Source organism: Pimephales promelas, chromosome 5 (genome assembly GCF_988280905.1).
Source record: "Pimephales promelas chromosome 5, fPimPro1.hap1.1, whole genome shotgun sequence".
Classification (NCBI taxonomy): Eukaryota; Metazoa; Chordata; class Actinopteri; order Cypriniformes; family Leuciscidae; genus Pimephales; species Pimephales promelas.
Window position 1 is genome coordinate 7,024,899 of NC_142773.1, and position 20,167 is coordinate 7,045,065.

Sequence of the window (20,167 nt, forward strand, 5' to 3'; positions counted from 1 at the left end):
GTAATCCAAGTCATCCACCAAAGCCAGAAAGTCATAGACAAAGTCTTTGATTTTACGACCCTTTTGACAAATCGAGCTGTACCGGACAAGCTGGACCATCTGATCCTCCAATGAGGCCCCATTGGAGGGAGATAGAAAGAGGAAGGTACCCATTTTCTGCCGAGTCCTCTGATGGCTGATTCGTTCTGTCAGGGTTTGGGTAGGTGAAAGTAGCGAGGACATAAGTGCAGGTCGATGGGTGTTTATTAGGTAAAAAATTAAAACAACCGAAGACAGTTGGCAAGACTTCAACAAGACTCTGCATGGACAGGAAACATGAGGCAATATCAGACAAGGTTTAGACAACGAACCAGCACAGTACTGAAAACACTGAAACCACTCATAAGCCACGTGTTCACACAAAACATGACAACACTAACAATATTTTCTTTTTAGAGCTGTTTTACAGCAGAATTGAACTTTGTTGGCATCATTTAATCCTTATTTTCCTATTTATTCCTGCAAAGCTGCTTTGAAACAATATCTACTGTATAAAGCACTATATAAATTAAGATGACTTGACACCCTTATTACCCTTGTCCAGCAATAATTATTTATTTCTCAGTTACGTTCCGTCTGGCTGACTCTTAACAATCTCTTGACCTTGAAAATCATTGTTAACATATGTATATTGAGGACGCTTTGGCCATTTTTCAAACTTTTTTTTCATAGAGATGGGTTTTCAATGCAAAGCACATCAAGTATGTTTTTATCCACCTATTTTTACGAGCATTTTGTAATATTGCACATAAATTCTAAGAATGCACATAAAAAACCCGTATGCACTCAATTGAGGCAGATACATTTTTTATCTGATAAGAAGACCTGAACTACGATGGAAACACATTTACCAGATAATCCCTCAATTCCCTGTCTTAAACAGAGAATGTTATGGGATAATGGACTAACCAGCAGACCAATCTCATCACAGTGTTCACTTCAATTTTGCGCATAAGTTAAATTTGCAACTTTGGATGGAAACATGACAAAGGTTCAGCATGCACATCAATAAGACTTGACAAATGAATAATAAAAACATTGTTGACTGTTTCATTATCGAGTAGTCATTGAATTAATTAATCAAGTCTTGAAAACACATAGAGAGTAGTTAACTCTAAGTTTGTGTTTACAGTCAGAGACTTGAACTTTGTTGCAGCTTGCTTAGTTAGTCATTGATAGGTAAAGACCGATAGCCAGCCTTTTGTTGTTGTCTTATTCTGATGGTTTTAGTTTAATGTGAATTTCTCTACACTTCACACAAAGGGCAATTGAAGGTAATAAATGTAATATGTCAAAAAATGACATAGCTGAGTTTACTGATTTTAAAGAGAATTTTACTTACTGAGCTTGTCTCACTTTTATTATAATAGTACAGTAGGAAGAAGGAATTCACTCATCTATTTTACAGTACTGTAATTACTGTAGTTTTGAACTCTAATTTAGTTTTTTTTTCCATTTGTCATTTCAGTTTATTTTTGTATTCATTAATTGTATGTTTATTTATTTTAGTATTCTATTCTAGGCTGCCAAAATGTTTATTGATATTGTGTTTGTTTAGGCGAACATATAAAGAACAGTCGTATTAGTGGTAAAAGAAGATTATAAAACTGGATATATGGTAGGGATGTGCCCAAAGCCAAATACTCAGCCCATTCTCACCCCCAAGGCGTCACCTAACTGATGCCTTGGGAAGCATTTTGACCATGGTTCAATATCTGACGCTTTAGGCGCCCTTTAGCGTCAGTTAGATGACGCCCTAGGATCGCGTGTAACCCTACCCCAGACCTAAACCTACTCGCGTTATCTAAAGCCCCTTTTCCACCAGAGCATTTTGAGACCCGGTTCGGAGCCGGTGCCTCCGCGCAAACCAGTTCTTTGTGTTTCGACAGCCAAAGAACCGGTTCTCGGCCAGGAGAACTGGTTCCAAAGCGGCACCAACTCTTTGCTGGACTAGAACCGTTCTTTTACCACGTCATCCTTACGTCGGGGGCTGGGGCGGGTTTAGATGTGTTCTAAACATCTTTTCTGACCATAATAAAGGATCGCAAAGCCAAGAGAAACATTTGCAGAAACACGATGGAGTCCGCCTTTGTAATTGTTATGCTTGAAGTTAACGCAAGCGTTTCTATTTTTGTAATTTTTTATTGAAGACATTATAAGCAAAGAAGAAAAGTCACAATATAGAAGAAATAAATGGAAAGAAAAAAGACACAAGACTGGGGTACATAAATTATCAGAAAAAATTACATATCAAACGAAAAGATTAAAAGATTTACATATTTCAATTGTTTTTAAAGCTTACTTGGTATACGAGTTTGAGATAATCCGAAAGTAATGTACTTGCAAGCGTTTCTAGCTAAGACGTATGGCGACGTACACAGTGACGTAACGACGTCGTTCCCTGGGCGCTCTAGTCAGTGGAAAAACAAATAGGTTCTGAAGCGGTTCGCAAGTTGAACCAACTCGGAACCAACTTTGAACCAGCACCAGTTCCCAACCAGTTCTTTTTTTGGTGGAAAAGGGGTATAACTGACGCTTTTCCTTTAGCGTCAGTTAGATGACGGCGTAGGATCGCGTCATGTAACTGACACTAAAGAGCGCCTAAAGTGTTAAATATTGAAGCATGGTCAAAAAGTGACGCCTTGGGGTGAGAATGCGTTGAAATACCATGTTTAGAAAAGAAATGACACATTCTGTGGAGCTTCTAAAAGTACATAGTACATGAAAAAAAATATTTTAATGTTTTTGTAATTTACAATGATCGCAATTATATAGGCACTTTTCCCTAGTATAGGGAAAAGTTTTTTCCTCTTGATATTCTCCAAATATACAGGTGTGCAAATAATCAAAAAGAATATGCTCTGAATAAGCATTAATGTTAAGAGTGTATTTTATATGGACATTTCTGGGAATCTTTTTTTTTGTGGAAGTCTATAAAACAGTGATAGAGTAGAAAAGGTATTTATTGATTTTAAACTTGATATTTTGCTGTGCATTTTAGATTGTATTGAAAAAAAAATTCTGAACAGTAGAAAAATATTTTCAATTTTTATTGTGTATACAAATATGAATGTTCTATTGCTGTAAACATACCCCTCATATTTCACTTTCATAATGATCACACTATTTTCCATGAACTCATTTAACTTCATATGTAGCATTGGCTGAATTTAACTCATTCCTGCAGTTTTACAGTATAAGAGGAAAAGTGTATAATCCAGTAAAAGTAATGCTGCTCTTTGGCACCAAATGAATAGAGTCCAAAACACAGCTATCACCATCCACACAGTCATATATGGTGGTGTGGCAGCATTGGTTTCTTTTCAGCAAGAGGAACTGAAGAGCTTTTTGAAACCAGGTTCAAGATTACTTTAAAATCACAAAATGTATTGGGAAAAAATTGTTGGTGCATTAGAGATTACATTCTGTAAATTAAATGCAAACCAGTTTTGTAGGAACACAAAAGTATTCGTCAGATTTTTTTTTTTTGCTTCCAACATTAATTTTCTGTGATTCTCACATGATTTAACTCTGCTTTATTACCCTCCAGTGGCCGTATTCACTACACTGCCATGTATGAGATGCTAACCCACATGTCTCCACCTCTTGGATTGGGAAAGAAGTGTCCTGCCAAAGTTGCCTACAAGGTATAAAAGTTTTATCTTGACAAATTCATTGCATTGTTTAATAGTTGTAATTGTTGAGTGCTACTGAAATTCAGAGAAAAACTAATTATATTTAAAGGAGTAGTTCACTTTTAAAATGAACTTTTGCTGATAATTTACTCACCCCCATGTCATCCAAGATGTCCATGTCTTTCTTTCTTCAGTCGAAAAGAAATTAAGGTTTTTGATGAAAACATTCCAGGATTTTCTCCATATAATGGACTTTAATGGGAACCAAACGGGTCAAGGTCCAAAAGACAGTTTCAGTGCAATTTGCTCAAAGGGCTTTAAACGACACCAGATGATGAATAAGGGTCTTATCAAGCAAAACGATCGCTCATTTAAAAAAAACGCTCGTCTTGCTCTGTTCTGTGATGCGCGTTCGTGACTCTCCTGTTCGAACTCATTCATCAAAATGAACGAAAATTTTTTTGAATCATTTCGTTCGCTGAATGAACCAAATGACTTGAAAAAAGATTTGTTCATTTTGATGAATCACAGAACAGAGCAAGCCGAGCATTTGTGCTTATAAAACTAAAACTTTTTTATTTATTTTTGAAATGATGGGTCATTTCGCTAGATAAGACCCTTATTCATCGTCTGGTGTCGTTTAAAGCCCTTTGAAGCTGCACTGAAACTCTCATTTGGACCTTGAACCGTTTGGTTCCCATGTAAGTCCATTATATGGAGAAAATCCTGGAATGTTTTCATCAAAAACTTTAATTTCTTTTCAACTGAAGAAAGAACGACATGGACATCTTGGATGACATGGGGGTGAGTAAATTATAACCAACATTTTTATAAAAAAAAAAAGTGAACTACTCCTTTAAGGATGCATACTTAAAAAAAAAAAAATTAAATATCTGAGCATTTTAGATCATTAAGATTTGCAACCCTGCTGTGTTGCTATTGGCAGAGACTGGTGCTGATGAATATGCCAGTTGATGAGGACATGACGGTTCACTTCACATCCACACTGATGTCTCTGATCCGCACTGCACTGGAGATCAAAATTGCTAGAGGTCAGAATGCGAATTTATGATTAAAAAGTACAGTATTCCCAAAAATATTCCCTTTACTCACACTCATACTGTTCCACACCTGTATGGGTGCGTCTCAACCCGTTCTCTAGGTGTGCACAAATCCGGGCACTGGTAAGGACCCTGTCTCACTAAACATTGGTACACTGATGACTATTTCCGGCAACATGACAACACATTCCTGCTATATGGCGAGCCGGTTTAGCTTAAATTGTACCCAGCCTTACTCATCGTAATTTCATTTTTTACAAGCAACAATTCAATTAGAGAGCTTTACAATTCAATTCGTACTAGTAACAACTCAATTGCAGAGCTCTTTAATTCAATTATAGAGCTCTGCAATTATACATATCTTTAATTCATTTCTTTACTAGAAATAATTTAATTAGAAAGCTCTGTAATTGTAATTATTGCTAGTCAAAATTCAATTATAGAGCTCTGTAGTTAAAAATGAATGAAAGTCAATGGAGACATGACTATTAAAGATTATTTGTAAATTTTCGCTAAAGCTTTCTAATTGAATTCTTACTAGTAAAAATGAAATTACCATAAGTAAGGCTGGGTACAATTTAAGCTAAAACGGCTTGCCATAGCGCTATTAAGTGGCACCATTGTTGTAATAGTATATTTTCTTTTAATTGGAATAGTTAAAAAAATGTGTATATGTATATATATATATATGTATATATATATATTAGGGCTGTCAAACGATTAATCGCGATTAATCACATCCAAAATAAAAGTTTGTGTTTATATAATATATGTGGGTGCACTATGTATAATTATCTAAATACACACACATGCTTGTATATATTTAAGAAATATTTTCATGTATATACTGTATATAGATTTATATATAATTTATATCATATATAAATATTTTTATATATAATTAATATTTTTTTTCTTAAATACAGTATACATGCATGTGTGTGTGTGTATATATATACTGTATATATATATATATATATATATATATATATATATATATATATATATATATATATATATATATACACAAAAAATAATTATACACAGTGCACCCACATAAAACAGTGCACCCACATAAACACAAACTTTTATTTTGGATGCGATTAATCGCTTGACAGCCCTAATATATGTGTATGTATATATATACATATATATATATATATATATATATATATATTATTCAATATTAAATGTACAAATAAATGTAAGATTTAAGGTCGGTGAGCTAATTAATACAAAGAAAAAAAATGTAGATCAAAAATCATTTTGGAATCGGATTGTAACTTCAAAAATTGGATTTAGATTGGATCATGAGGTGCCTTACGATTCCCACCCTACTGACCACTGAACTGGGGCACAGAACGAGACGCATCTGTCAAACACAAGAATATTTGAATATTTGTAGAATATTCTGGCCACTCTTTTATATAAAATGCTCCATAATAACAAAATAGCACCACAGAAGTATCAAGAAGTAATCTATATCAGTGGCAATCCAGCAGGCTAGTTCATGGAGAACGAGAGAGATGGATAAACGGTCCATGGTCGGAGCCAGGAGAACAGGCAAGAAAGTAAACAGATAAGAACAAAAAGAAAAACAAGAAAAACAAAGAAAACAAAATAATGCTGAAAAGAGAAGAGGCTGGGTTTCTTGCAGACAACAATCTGACAACAAGAGGAATAGGGGAGATATCCCAGCACTACCTAAGTGCCCGGAAGATTTAACTTACCTCTATATTTAATGAGGATACAGTCAATGCAGGTTCTCAAAAGATTTTCAATAATCTATTATATTAATCTCTTATTTGAGACCATATGTTTCCTATTAGGGGGCGAGGACCGGCTACAGTTGGACACGGAATTGCAGAAGGAGATAAGTTGCACCTGGCCACACCTGTCCCAAAAGACTCTGGACCTGCTGGTACCCATCAACAAAGGTGAGACTCAGATGCAAAGTGAAATAGAGGGGTCAGAGAGTGTATTTCAGTAATTCAAATTAAAAGGTGAAACTAATGTATTTAGCAAATATAACTATAAACAGTACATAGGCATGATTATACTTTTCAGAAGGCTGACATTTCTGTATTTATTTTTTTATTGATTTCTTGTAATGTAATTTTCGGAGATTTTGAATTTGGGGTTTCATAAGCTGTAAGCCATAGTCATCAAAATTATAACTTTTCGAGTTTCACCTGTACACACACACACACTTATAATAATAATACAAATAGAATAATACAAATAGAAACTGCAGACCATCAATACCCTTCACAGAAACTAGCATCAGTAGCTTCACAGTCTTCAAAGAGAGTGTGCAAGCTAACCAACTTCAGATAGTCAAAAGGAGTCAGACATGCATCCAAACGTTCCTAAAGAAACCAAAAGAACAATTTGGACCAAGCGACAGACAGTGTAAACACAGAGTGTAATTGAGGATCTGACGTGTTCAGAGATGTGTACTTGGTCTTTAGCTGGTATTCTCCAGATTGGGTCTTAACCATCTTGGACTACCTTCTAACTTTTGTTTGAAGGGTATTTTTGCACTCCACTGTTTGTCTCCAGTAAAAGAATCTTTTTTTTTTTTTTTTAATGATTAAAAATAAAACGCAGCTGTGCTATATGACAGAGAACTGCATGCAAGCTTATTGCTCTGCCCCCACTAAACATGATCAATTCCAGCTACTGAAACCTTGGAGTCAGTGTCTTGAAACTTCCTTTGCCAGCTGCCAAGATTTATGTGCCTTCTGATGTGCATTCTGTTTAGTTTTTAAAATGGCTGAATAATTCATGTCTGTCTGCATTTGTGCCAAGAACTACCTTGTTCACAACCAAACTATAGCAGCTATACTTCCATATAGAGGAATTACATGACACCTTTCCATTTTAAAACAGTGTCATGAGCATGAAACTGGTGTATCTGCTCAAAGGTTGGTTTGGTTAATGTAAATTAATCTGTTAATTAATCTAGAGGTGTGTGTGTATTTCCAGACACAGACATGACCGTTGGAAAGATCTATGCATCTATGATGATCATGGATTACTTTAAGCAGAGCAAAGCTAAGAAGCTGAGGCTGCAGATAGAGGCCCAGGTATGCTGACATGACTTCATTATTATTATTATGTTTTTTGCACATTTCACATTTAGACTAATTTGTATTACTCATCATATCATGCTTAATAAGGCAATGACAAAGGCCAGGAGGATCCATTTTAGTGATTGCTAGAATACATTATTTTTCTCTAAACATATTTTGATGTTATATGTTTTGTCTAGTTTGTGTATATGCAAAGGCTTTGCATTTTTTCATAATTTCTCAATAATATGTTTTGCTTTTCTACAGAGAAGTTCCACCCTGCCCCTGATAGCTCACAGCGCAGGATCAGCCCTGTAAGTTTTCTTTGTTTAAAATAACACAATTGAACCATACCAGTGTATACCAGTGGCAGGGCCAGACATTTCAAAGTGAGTGGACCATTTTAATGAATGGGATGAAAATGATTGGTTAAATATGATTTGTTGTCAGCCAACAGTTTCATGAAAACAACAAAATCCCTTTATAAGTAAAACAACCAATGAACAGAATAAGAATAAGCTAAACGAAAACTAAAAATAATAGGCAGAGCATGTGTACGGCCTTACCCTGGCCACAGACTTTCTCAAACCACTGCCTGAAAAAAATGGGAACGAGATGCTGCGCTGATTTACGCACTATGGGAAACCATCTTTGTTTGAACGGTTGTTAACACGTGTGGCAAACGCTAGGGCTGGGTATTAAGACAAATTTCAATAACGTGATTTCGATTAGATTTCGATTCACAAGCTTGCAATTCGATTCGATTTCAATTACGATTCGATTCAATGTTTATTATTTTGGATATCAGTTACAATAAATGCCCATTTTTCTCAAGGGAATTAAATCTCTAAACTAATACTGTAAACTATGGGAGTCTAGTTGTAGCCTATAGACTTCATTAGCCTAAAATGAAGGTAATAATTAACTGTTTTGTAGCTATACAAACACTTAAATTACACTTTTATTTATTTTTATAATAAGAAGATTATATGAAATATAAACATTTAAATGGTGGCTGTCATAAAAACTTGCCAGATTTATTTAATATGCATTAAATATTGAAGAACATTAAGATTATAATGCATATCGTTAGCCTCATAGCATAATTGCCTAAGTCATTTTTTTGCCAAATTGTGATATCTGCCTATCTTTACTGTCCTTCCACTGCTGCATCATCCTGCATTTCTGCCAATGTCCTTAGCCAATCACAACACTTATTAGGATCCAAAAACACTACCTGCCTTAGTCATCTCTTTGACTTAGGCAGTTTTGATACAAACAAAATGGCAAAAAACGTGGAAAGACAGATGTCCAGAAGTGATGTATTAGCTCTTCTGTTTGATTCGTTTTCATCTGGTAAGAGTTAATATTTCTTAAATTTTCTAGACACTAAATGTAATTTCAGTAAATCAAAGGGATTATAAACTGTATTTAAACTTGAAATCACATTTTTTTGCTACAAGCTAAGTAGCTAGCAAACACTAGCTAAATCAGATCATCACCATAAAAAGACATTTAGGTAATTTTAGGCAAGTGAAGTAATTTTTCAAGCATTTACTTTATATTTTGAGGGCAAATAGATTTGTTTTAGAAATTAGACATTTAGAAATGAGACATTTTGACTAGACATAAGAAGTATTTGGTAAGATTTAGATTTTTTTGGGTAACACTTTACAATAAGGTTCATTAGTTAACATTAACATTAATTAACATTAACTAATAATGAACTGCACTTATGCAGCATTTGTTCATGTTTGTCAATGTTAATTTCCACATTTAGTAATACTTTATTAAAATCTTGTTAATATTAGTTAATGCACTGTGAACTAACATGAACAAACAATGAACAGCTTTATTTCTATTAAATAACATTTACAAAGATTAATAAATACTGTAAAAAATGTATTACTCATTGCAAGTTCATGTTAGTTAATACATAATGTTTATTAAATTAACCTTTTTGTAAAGTGTTACCTTTTTGTTGCAGTGAACATATGAATTGTGTTAAAATATTCAACTGCACTTTATGTTCTGCTTCATTGTCAGGAAATGTAGTGGAGTTAGAGGATTTAGATGAGAGTAGACCTGAGAAAGAATGTAATGACATAGACATGAGGCAACAGATAGAAGAGGAAACAGCCAGTAAAGCCTCCAGAGCTGAATCAGATCCTGATGTATCATCAAATAGTGAAATCGATGACACTGTCTTGGATGAGGACTATAGACCTGAGAAAGATGACAGCCCAGATTATGGTAGTGATACAGACACAGCTCAACACAGTGAAGGACATGCAGGAGCTGCTGCTGTTCAACGTCATAGGCGTCCACGGCCAGATACGTGGAAGCGAGAGGTGATAAAGGAGAAACGTCTTAAGGGGGAGAGTTACAAAAATATAATGGGAAAGGAGAGACCACCAAAGACCATGGGTCCACCCTGCACATCACAGCACTGCCTAAAGTCGGAGAAACGAAGTTGTGAACTACTGACTGAAGAGGAGAGAACCAATATCTTCAACAATTTCTGGTCCATGCCCTCCTGGGAGACACGCAAGCTGTATATCCAGACTCTAGTTGAAAATGTGCCCATAAAACAGAAGAAAGGTGGTGTTGCATCAAGGAGAACAACATCCCTACTTTACCACCTGCAACAGGCAGATAGATGTAAACTACCTGTGTGTAAGAATCTTTTCTGTTCAACACTTGGCATCGCCCCCAGAACCATCGGATCATGGTTAAATGTGGACATGTAATCCAAAACTGATGTGTGTAAACCCAAGAACAACAAGACTGGCCCACATGTGCCCATTTCAGATGTTGACCAGACCTTCCTGAAAGAATGGCTCTCTGGATTGCCTACAGTCCCATCTCATTACTGCCGTCAGGTTCCCTCCTATCAGGAAAAGAAGTTCCTGGAGACAGGAACAGTTCTGAGTGATCTTCACAAGGAATATCAGAAAGCTGCTGGTGAAAATGGAGCACGTGCTGTAAGTGAGACATATTTTCGAAAAGTGTTCAGAGAGCAGAATTACTCTGTGTTCATACCAAAAAAAGACCAGTGTGATGTATGTGTCAGCGCCAAGGTAGGAAATACAGATCAGGATACCCTTACTACTCACTTGAAATTAAAGGCTCAGGCTCAAGCTGAAAAAGCTAAGGATAAAAAGGAGTCCAGTGACAAACTTTCAGTGTGGACAATGGACCTTCAATGCGTTCTTTTGTGCCCCCAGACGAAAGCGAGTACCATGTATTACAAAACTAAATTACAGATGCACAACTTTACTTGCTTCAACATGAACAACAAAGATGGATATTGTTACGCTTGGGAAGAGCATGAAGGCTCCCTTAGCAGTGAGGTTTTTGCCCATCTGCAGTTCAAACACTTCGAATCAATCCTAGAGGCCAACAGAAACATTGAGAAAGTTATTGTCTGGAGTGATGGCTGTGGGTATCAAAATCGGTGTGGTGCCATCAGCAACACCTACCTTCATCTGGCCATGACGCATGGTGTCACCATAGAGCAGAAGTTTCTGGTTGCTGGGCACACGCAAATGGAGTGTGACTCCATGCATAGCCTCATTGAGCGGCGCATCGTCAAAGAAATTCACACTCCGCGTGATTACATTGTCATCTTTCAGACTGCACGAATGCATCCATCCCCATACAAGGTGACTCAACTATACCACAATGACTTCATGAAGTTATCTGGGACCTATGTCACCAATATTCGACCAGGTAAAAAGGTTGGTGACCCCACAGTCCATGGCCTCCGGGCTCTCCAGTACTTGGCTGATGGTCAAATCCGGTACAAGTTGGAATTTGAGTCTGAATGGGAGGACCTGCCTCAGCGAATCAGCATCCCCAAAGAACCATTCCACTGGGTCCCACTCTTTCCTGCCCAATTGCCAATTACTCTCAGGAAATTCAACGACTTGCAGGCAATGAAACCAGTACTACCAAGAGTGGCCCACCAGTACTATGACAACCTCCCTCATCAATAGACAGTGTCAAAATGAGTGTGCACAGCACCTGAGTAGAACTTGGTAGGAAAGGAAAAGTGGTTAAGGTTAGACATTAAGAAACATCTTGGTTAGAGTTAAGTTACACATCTTGGTTAAATTTAGGAGAATAAAAAAAACAAACAACTATGGTTATGTTATGTTTGCACAACACCTGAATTGAACTTCGATTAATAGTGGAAAAGGAAAACAATAGGCTAGTTACGGTTAGACATTAAGAAACAACTTTGTTAAGGTTGGCAAGTTACACATGGTTATAATTAGGAGAGAAAAACAACTTTTGTTATGTTATGTTTGCATTTATATGTAAGAGAAAAAATGCCTAAGTCATGGCATGTTCTGCCTAAGTCACTTTTATTTGTCAGGCAATTGGTGATGGATCTATTTCTTTTTGCATACTTGTTCACACATCTGGTTGAATGTACTGTTATAATATCAATAAAAAAATCACAATGTGATTTCTAAATATTGTGTTTTTTTGTGTTTTCCAAAAACGTTGAAATATGACTTAGGCAATTATGCTATGAGGCTAACGATATGTAATATGGTGTATATATTTAGCAAAATGCTCCTCTCTGGAGTTATTTTTTTTCTAGCTGACTAACGAGTTTATGTGGGTTTTCTGAGGTAAATATGACGGTACATTACATTGATTACAAGCTGTTTAACTGACGTCTTTCCACGGTTGAAACGCTGATTGAGCGAATCAATGTGACATGATACGAATTTCGATAAGTTGTACTCACTTTCAGATGCTCGTTCATGTTTATTTCGCGCTGTAACTGGTATTATTAAGCCGGAAGAGAGATCAGCGCTGCTGCTTCTCTGGAGCTGCGCCAGAGCGATCTCACGCCACAGCGCCAAAACGTTATTTATGTTTTTGAATTTCTAAAGAAAATGGACGTAATTTGAAAATTGATACTTTGTTTCATATCAATAGTAACAAAGGACAAAGATTTTGCGATTTTTTTTTTTGGATGCGCGCAGCCGTGATACAATGTTCCATTCATTCAAATGAAACAGGATGACTAATCGATTCTTGAGATTTAAGAATCAATATCGGTTTGTAAAAATGAGAATCGATAAATATCGAGAAATCGATATTTATTACCCAGCCCTAGCAAACGTGCCAAGAATGTCCTAAACACGCCCCCAGAACGGCTCAATCTCGCTTTTTCAGGGAAAAGGGTTACAGTCCAATTAACCAGAGACGTCCCTTTTCAAAAGCTACTCCCAATGCTGCACTGATTCAAGTGCTATGGGAATGAGAATACCAACGTCGCCTCACTGGAAGTGTCTGGACCCCTCATGCTTGTGTGCGCACAAACACAAGAAAGGCCTCTTTCCAACTCTTTCCAACAAGAAAGGGAGTTTGTGATGTCAACTCAAGGACGTGTGAGCCTGGAGTAACATTAACATCCAAACTATAGAATGTAATGAATGTGTGTGGAGAGAACCCACCTGCCACATCACATACTTTCTGCAGCTTAAGGATGCAACCCACTTGCTGGATTGAGCCCTAACAACTACAGGCGAATCCTCAATTAATCAGATTGGCTTGGGTGATGACAATTCTTGCCTAATACAACAGTCTACTTTGTGGCTACAGCCCCTGTGAGAAACGAACAGCTGCTCTGACTTACGCCACTGGCTAGTGTGGTGGAGAGAATGAACTGGACACAATAAGTGGACTTCATCCAAGTCTTCTGTCCTACAGAGGATAGAAGGCTTTAAAAATTACAGAATGCACGTTGGAAAAAGGAACTTTTGAAGATTGTCGGGTCGAGGGTGCAAAATAGACTTTGCCCCTGGACTGGTCAAGGCTAAACAATATGCCGAAACCAACAGAGTCCGCAAATCCCCAATTCTTTCGCCCTACCTCTCGATCTCAACAAGAATCGTGACACCCTATCCCTAAACGTGAACGTGCAAAAGGGGCCAAGGGGTAGGGGCAAGGGGTGAATTGGGATTGAGCCTAAGTGGTTGGGCTCCCTCCTCTTAAGAGCAGATTGTCATTTGTTGTCATGGAGAAATCCTGTAAAAACTCTATAATGGCAGAGCCATCGCCGATGACTGATGACGTATATCGGGTTCATGAAGGGTTGTTCCATTTCGTAGGGGAATATTTCAACCCCTTGGCCCTTGTAACTCTGTTTTAAGGGCCAAGGGGTACACTCGAAAACAAGGGGTAGGGCCAAGGGGTGAATTGGGATTGAGCCTTAGAGTAGTCTGTATTACAAGTCCAACTTCACTTAGCTGGTCCCCCTCAGTGGCCAAACATGAAGGTTTCAAAAGCTCGGGCCAGGGATGGAATATCGTCCCCTGCACCTGAGAGAGAAGGTCCCTCCTGTTCGGTATCGCCTAGGGAGAGCTTTCAAGGAGGGATATTATTTCCGAGAACCAAATTCTGGTCGGCCAACGAGGCCAGCAAAAGGCAAGACCCTTGTTGACAGACCTTGGCCAGGACTCTCGGGAGGTTTCAAGCTATTTAACTTACACCATTGTGTATGTAATAAAGATGTGGTTCTGTGTTGTAGGACCAGTGGAGGGTTTGTGGCTTTGAGCCCAATTTCACCACAGGATCTGTTATTGCACCCCATGACCCAGCGCACAGACAGCAGTGAAGACTACGATGCCTCTCAGGTACAAGAAAAAAAAGTCTTGTTTCTTGAAATAGTTAATAGTGATACAGTCTGTGTCAACTTGTACACAGTAAAATACTGAACAATGAGTGAATGATTTATAAACTGACGAGATATTGACTAATGAGATGCTGATTCACAGGTTGATGAATCAGGGTTGAATGGCGTGTGGGGGGAAGATCGCCCACCTGAACATGCATTCAGAACCAGACACAAGAGCTACAAAGCTGCAGGTTGGTTACCGCATTTCCCGCATAGAGTGAGAAGACGCTGCATAACTCCAGAATACACCAGCCAACGCTTGACCAATGAGTCACCATGCAAGAGACAAGCTTTTAAAACGCACGCTTGTACGTCAAGCACTGTAGGTGACGAGGAGGAAGTTCTGAGAGCGCATTCGAATATATTATACCTCATGATATGAGCCATTTAAATTTTCTCTCGCACTTACTGTATAATAGCACGTTAATGAGAATACATTCAGTGTCAGATATCAAATCCGATGTGAAAATCCTTGCTTTAAGTCTTTGAGTGCTGTAGTTAACCTGTGTGGACTATGTGATGTACAACATCTATTTTGCAATTTGCAGTGTCCCACTCAGACCAGACACAGTACATGGAAAAGGTGCGGGGACGACCAAAAGAACAACGGTTCTTACTGTCCCCTGATAACACCAACTCAAAATCCCGCTCCCGCTCTCCAAGTGAGGAGCGCATACATGGGGTCACCAGACAGGTAAACAAGCAGCTCAAAACCTCTATTTGTAAAGGTTCTTTCGTGTGACTCGCATCACAGTTGATGTTTACTTAAAGGACCTTGTTATACCTTTACGAAACATGGAAACAAGAATACAAGGAAAACCTGTGATTTTCAAGAATGTTGTAATCAACACTATTCTACAAATGCTGTCCCCTGCTGGCCAGATGAAATAAAGATAATGTGTTTAACTGATAGAAACCAGTCACCACATTTCAGAGTCAAGATCAAATCTTCCAAGACACAGATCCAGACTGCAAAAGTTAATTTTCAGATAGACTGATATACAAGAATGGGTAAACTTATGTGGACTTCCCCTTCTATTTAATGGTTTGGTTATTTCAATAATTTCTTAGAGGACTTAATTCAAACTACAGTATATAATAAATTTTTACAAAATCGTGTGCAACATCTTTTCCCCTCCTGCTTGACAGTATCAATGTGCACAAAGCAAGGTCCATACAGATGTGATGTCAAACAGGCAGTTTAGTCTGAAACAGAGCACGGTTCCCATGAAAAATGAAATGTAATGCGAAAGCTTGTCTCAGCCTCAGACATCACGTCCACGCACCGTTGGCTGAACGTCTGATGCGTTTGGCACACACTTCGGGAGTTTTGAAGTTGTCATCCAATTAGTTGAATTCTCCAGGATTTCAAGGAGACATGCATGTCTTTATTTGAAGTTTGCTGCGCCGTTGTTGCAGTAAACTCGCACAACATTTTTGAACGGATCATTAATTGATCATACACAGATGTACGCTGGTAGTCTGGTTGGCGTAGGCACATCGACTTTACATTTCCATGCCCTTTAAACATGCAGCAGAACAAAAAGAACTGTAATTGGTTGCTTCTTTACATGTCGGTCAGATATGTAAGTTCCTTGCCCAATGAAAGTTGTGATGTTAATAAATTTCATAAATTTCAATTTTATATATACTGTAATGTAACGTTAAGTTACAATTAAACACGCTGAAAAGCGATCTTTGCAGCGATTTTTGTGTGAGCATATCAGTGAACCCCCCAGACCACTATGTGAGTTTCACGTCTTTGTAAACTAAAGTTTTATGCATTTTTATGAAGGATTGTTCCAAGTTCTCGTGACAGCAGCATTTGTCTAAAAAACAATCCTAACCATTCTATTTCATCAGAAACAATCTTAAAACAGGGCTTTAATAGTAAAATACCGAACTTGTCCTTTAAAGGGCCATGCCTCTTGTAATTGTTTTAAATGATCTGGCAATTCATTCTAGGCAACTGCACTCGAGTACAAAAACGAATTCTTCCCAACTACACTTTTAAACCGGTACAGATATATATTATTTATCCTTGCTCTTGTAGAAATACCATGAACATCTCTCACAAAAACATAGTAGTCGTACAAGTATTTAGGAAGAGTTCTCTGAATTATTTTGTACACAATCATAATTTTAATAAAAAACCCTTTTATCCACTTTTAAAATACCCAATTCCCTAAAATGGTTATCATTTAGTTGCGTACGAGGATGCAACCTCAGAACGATTCAACACAACCTGTTCTGAGCAGTCTGTAATTTATTTTTAACATGTTTCTTACAGCCACTATACCAAAAAGTTACTGCATAGTTGAAATGTGGTTGCACTAATGCACCAGCTAACATTATCATTGTTTGTTTATCTAAATAAGCAGCCTGTCTTGCTAAAAATTTTATTCGATTACTTATTTTCGATAAAGCTACAACTGCCATGTTATCATTTTGTTATCAAAAATACATCCCAAAAATTGTACTTCTTGCTTAAAAGTAAAATACTCATCTCCCACCCTTATTTCTGAATTGGGACGATCTTCAATTTCGGAGCAGAACCAAATAAAATAGCCTCAGTTTTCCGTAAGTGCAAAAATAGCTTATTTTGAAAACACCAATTGGATACTTCTACAATTTCTCTTCTTAAATTGTTTTCATCAGTAACTATTATGGCATCGTCCACATATAATCATTAATATAAATTTAAAAAAGTAAGGGCCCTAATACACTACCTTGCGGTACTCCACAAGAAATCGGCATTTGAATGACCTCCGCCTTGTTAAAACTGATGATGAATCTGAGCATACCAAAACTTTGTTCTGTCCCGTCCTTTATACCCATCTTAAAGGGTTAGTTCACCCAAAAATGAAAATTAAGTCATTAATTACTCACCCCCATGCTGTACCAACCCCATAAGTTCCAATCTTCGGAACACAAATAAAGATATTTTTGATTGAATCTGAGAGCTGGATCAGTCCTAGAATGCTTAAGGGACTGGACTTGACGGCCCATAAAGTCATTAAAGAAAATGTTTAAATATTCCATGTGCCTACAGCGGCTCAATTATAAGTTTATCAAGCGACGAGACTACTTTTTGTGCGAAAAAAAAAACACAAATAACGACTTTATTCGACTATTCCATTACTTCCTTATGGGCACATGCGCGAGAACTGAGACGAGGACGTTCTCATTCGACTACTTTTTGTTACCGGCTGCTCACCGCTTAGGAGTATTACCGCCCCCTACCGTATACACACACACTAAAACAGCACGTTTTTCTGAGCCCCCCAAAAATGACAATTTAAACATGCTGTAAAAAATGACCTGTTGGGTATTTTGAGCTGAAACTTCACATACACATTCTGGGGACATCAGAGACTTTTAACATCTTGTGAAAAGGGGCATAATACGGGACTAACCCAGCTTTAAAGGGTTAGTTCACCCAAAAATGAAAATTCTGTCAGTATTTACTCACCCTCAAGTTGTCAATGCTATGACTACCATAGCTATGGTAGTCATTGGGGAATGAGATCTGTTTGATTAAAACATTCTTCCAAATATCTTCCTTTGTGTTCAGCAGAACAAATAAACGCATAGAGGTTTGGAACAACATGAGGGTGAGGAAATACTGACAGAATTTTCATTTTTGGGTGAACTAACCCTTTAAATTTGATTGTGTTGATGTTATGATCTCTAAACTTGTAGTGGTCTGGCAACATCTTCAAATGTGATTTAAATTGGATCATAGTCCTAAATACTTGCCCTCTGATTTCTCCTCAGGGAAACAGCTCAGAAAGCCCCGTCCCCTCCACCTCAGAGTCCAGCACGCCAAGCGGCAAGCGTCGCCTGTCCCAGATCTCCACCTGCTCACGCCCTCACATCTCCTACTCACCCTTAGTGTTACACACGCAACCTTCATCACAAGCTGATGATGATGACGACGATGACCCAACCGTCCAGCAGATGTTAGGGTGCTGTAGCACTGCTTTATGGGATGACAGCGCTGAAGACCAGGAAGGTAGAGTGAGACAACAGGAAAGCCCCCGTTTTGATTATTTGAGTTCATCCGCCCGGCGCTATCCTTCTGAATCCTTCCTTAACCTACAAGATGAAGAGCATAGCCCGGATTCTGCCACCCATATGGAAACTCTCACCTTTGAGGCAGCGGTGGCCACCAGCCTAGGCCGCGCGAACACGGTCAGCGCCTCGATGCGCACGAGGTCACGGGTAGGCTGGCAGGTGCCCAACGGACACTTCCGGAAGAGATTGGCACAGAGCGTATCTCTCGCTGGCGGCGAAGCTCTCAGCGATGCAGACGACGACAAATACTAGATCGGTTAGTAGAACAGAGACACAACGGGACAAATGTAGATTTCGAGAAGAGCACTAAGGTGGATGCTGATCTTCACAATATTCATGCAGTGTTTTATAGATATACTAATTAAATGTGTTCAATGAAACGAGGAACATAATTTATAAAACAACCCCACGCATTAACATTTAAGGCCGAATTCAGGTATTAAGCGCTTTATTTACAGTTGGGGAGAGTGAGATGATGGTTTAAAGCGTTTAAATGTTTATTACATTTAATGTCTTTTTTTTTTTCTACAAAAATTCCATTGTTTCTAATTCATCTTTGTGCCACATTATTGAAATTTCTTAATAATGCAAATACTTTGTTTGAAGTTTAAATTCAATTTCTAAATTGAATAGGCCAGTGCAACGAAATCAATGAAACATGACTTTCAAAGTTCAGTTCATAATATGTCAAAAATAAATGGAAAAAAATCATGTTTCTTTAAAACATTGTTAAAAAGAAAATACTAAACGATTTTACAGCTGAGGCTTTAATTATTAAAAGTTGAAATTTAGTTTAGCTGATTGTCTTATACAGGGGTTCTGAGAAAGGGGAAAGGTTACATCTGATGTCACAGTGATGTTAATTCAGGAATTGTTTTTAAAAAACAAAAGATTTCTTCTCTGAAAATATGTAATATTGAATTTTTCTTTCAGGCTACTTGGAATTTGGATATTTGTTACTGAATTTGAATGGATAAGCATCCTGATAACTGTATGTTTAAACTAATAAAATATTGTCTTTTTACCCTGTTTTAGATATCTGCTGTTTTTTATTTATTTTTTTTGTTAGCATTTATCTTATGTAAAGGGGTCATGAACTGTCTGAGGTCAACTTATGACGTTTGTTTGGTTTTTACATTAAAAAGCATAAAAATTAATTAGTATAGGCTATTTTCTACCCTAGTTTTGAGCCTAGCTCAAAAATGTTTTTTATGGGCATCTCGCACCGAAGACTTGGATGTAAACGCCCACTGCTGTGAGTGGATAACAGTTTTGCATATTATAATGAGTTTCGACTCACCCGTTGATGCACTTGGGGGAAATTGTTTTCAAAACATCCAATGTTGTAAAATGGCAACCAGAATGATTCGACCCAGAGTGTGTGTGTTGCACAATTCTTGTCAGATCCAATATAGACGTCACAGCCAGTCTTTTTTACAAAACAATCCTCAGTGAAATGAAGCAAACAGACGGAAGATGTTTTACCTCATCAGCTGGAACATCATTAAAAATAAAGTTTATCCATGAAGTCCTATTGGAATACAGAGGAAGCTTATGCAGCGACTGTCTTCTTCCACAACC

General features: G+C 37.6%; 1 protein-coding gene across 1 annotated transcript in view; it reads left to right on the forward strand.

Moving 5' to 3' along the window:
- cacna1eb (calcium voltage-gated channel subunit alpha1 Eb) overlaps positions 1-19,615 on the forward strand; it is a 128,118-nt gene extending 108,503 nt beyond the window's left edge. Inside the window, exons 37-45 of the mRNA XM_089130865.1 lie at positions 3,590-3,686; positions 4,621-4,726; positions 6,565-6,672; positions 7,724-7,824; positions 8,077-8,123; positions 14,363-14,468; positions 14,610-14,700; positions 15,058-15,203; positions 18,287-19,615. Of these exons, the coding sequence (XP_088986991.1) occupies positions 3,590-3,686; positions 4,621-4,726; positions 6,565-6,672; positions 7,724-7,824; positions 8,077-8,123; positions 14,363-14,468; positions 14,610-14,700; positions 15,058-15,203; positions 18,287-18,838 (1,354 nt within the window). The 3' untranslated portion in view covers positions 18,839-19,615. The remainder of the gene's footprint in view (positions 1-3,589; positions 3,687-4,620; positions 4,727-6,564; positions 6,673-7,723; positions 7,825-8,076; positions 8,124-14,362; positions 14,469-14,609; positions 14,701-15,057; positions 15,204-18,286) is intronic.
- The last annotated feature ends 552 nt before the right edge of the window (positions 19,616-20,167 follow it).